Raw genomic sequence first — 290 nt, 5'->3', positions numbered from 1 at the left:
GTGGTCATCAAAGGGGTGCGCATTCTGGAAGTCAACGTTCTGGCACCCCTCATGGAGGACCCCTCCTTGGACCTGAAGGTGATCCACCTGGTCCGAGACCCGCGGGCGGTGGCCAACTCCCGCATCAAGTCCCGGCACGGCCTCATTCGGGAGAACCTGCAGGTGGTGCGCAGCCGGGATCCCAAACTCCGCCGGATCCCCTTCGTGGATCCCGGCCACAAGGCCAACAAGAAGGACGGCTCGGACTACCACTCCATTGGCGCCATGGAGGTGATCTGCGACCGCACCTC

General features: G+C 63.8%; 1 protein-coding gene across 1 annotated transcript; it reads left to right on the top strand.

Moving 5' to 3' along the window:
• Positions 1-6: 6 nt before the first annotated feature.
• On the top strand, positions 7-285 carry LOC109508558 (carbohydrate sulfotransferase 2-like; the record flags this gene model as incomplete). The annotated part of the gene is made up of 1 exon (XM_019858579.1): positions 7-285. A coding segment is annotated over exon 1 (234 nt), but the record flags the coding sequence as incomplete, so codon positions are not given.
• Between the last annotated feature and the right edge of the window lie 5 nt (positions 286-290).

This window comes from Hippocampus comes, unplaced genomic scaffold, assembly GCF_001891065.2.
Source record: "Hippocampus comes isolate QL1 unplaced genomic scaffold, H_comes_QL1_v1.1 C16231620, whole genome shotgun sequence".
Taxonomy (NCBI): domain Eukaryota; kingdom Metazoa; phylum Chordata; class Actinopteri; order Syngnathiformes; family Syngnathidae; genus Hippocampus; species Hippocampus comes.
Note: the sequence above shows the minus strand (reverse complement) of the source record. Positions and strands in the feature narration are given on the sequence as shown.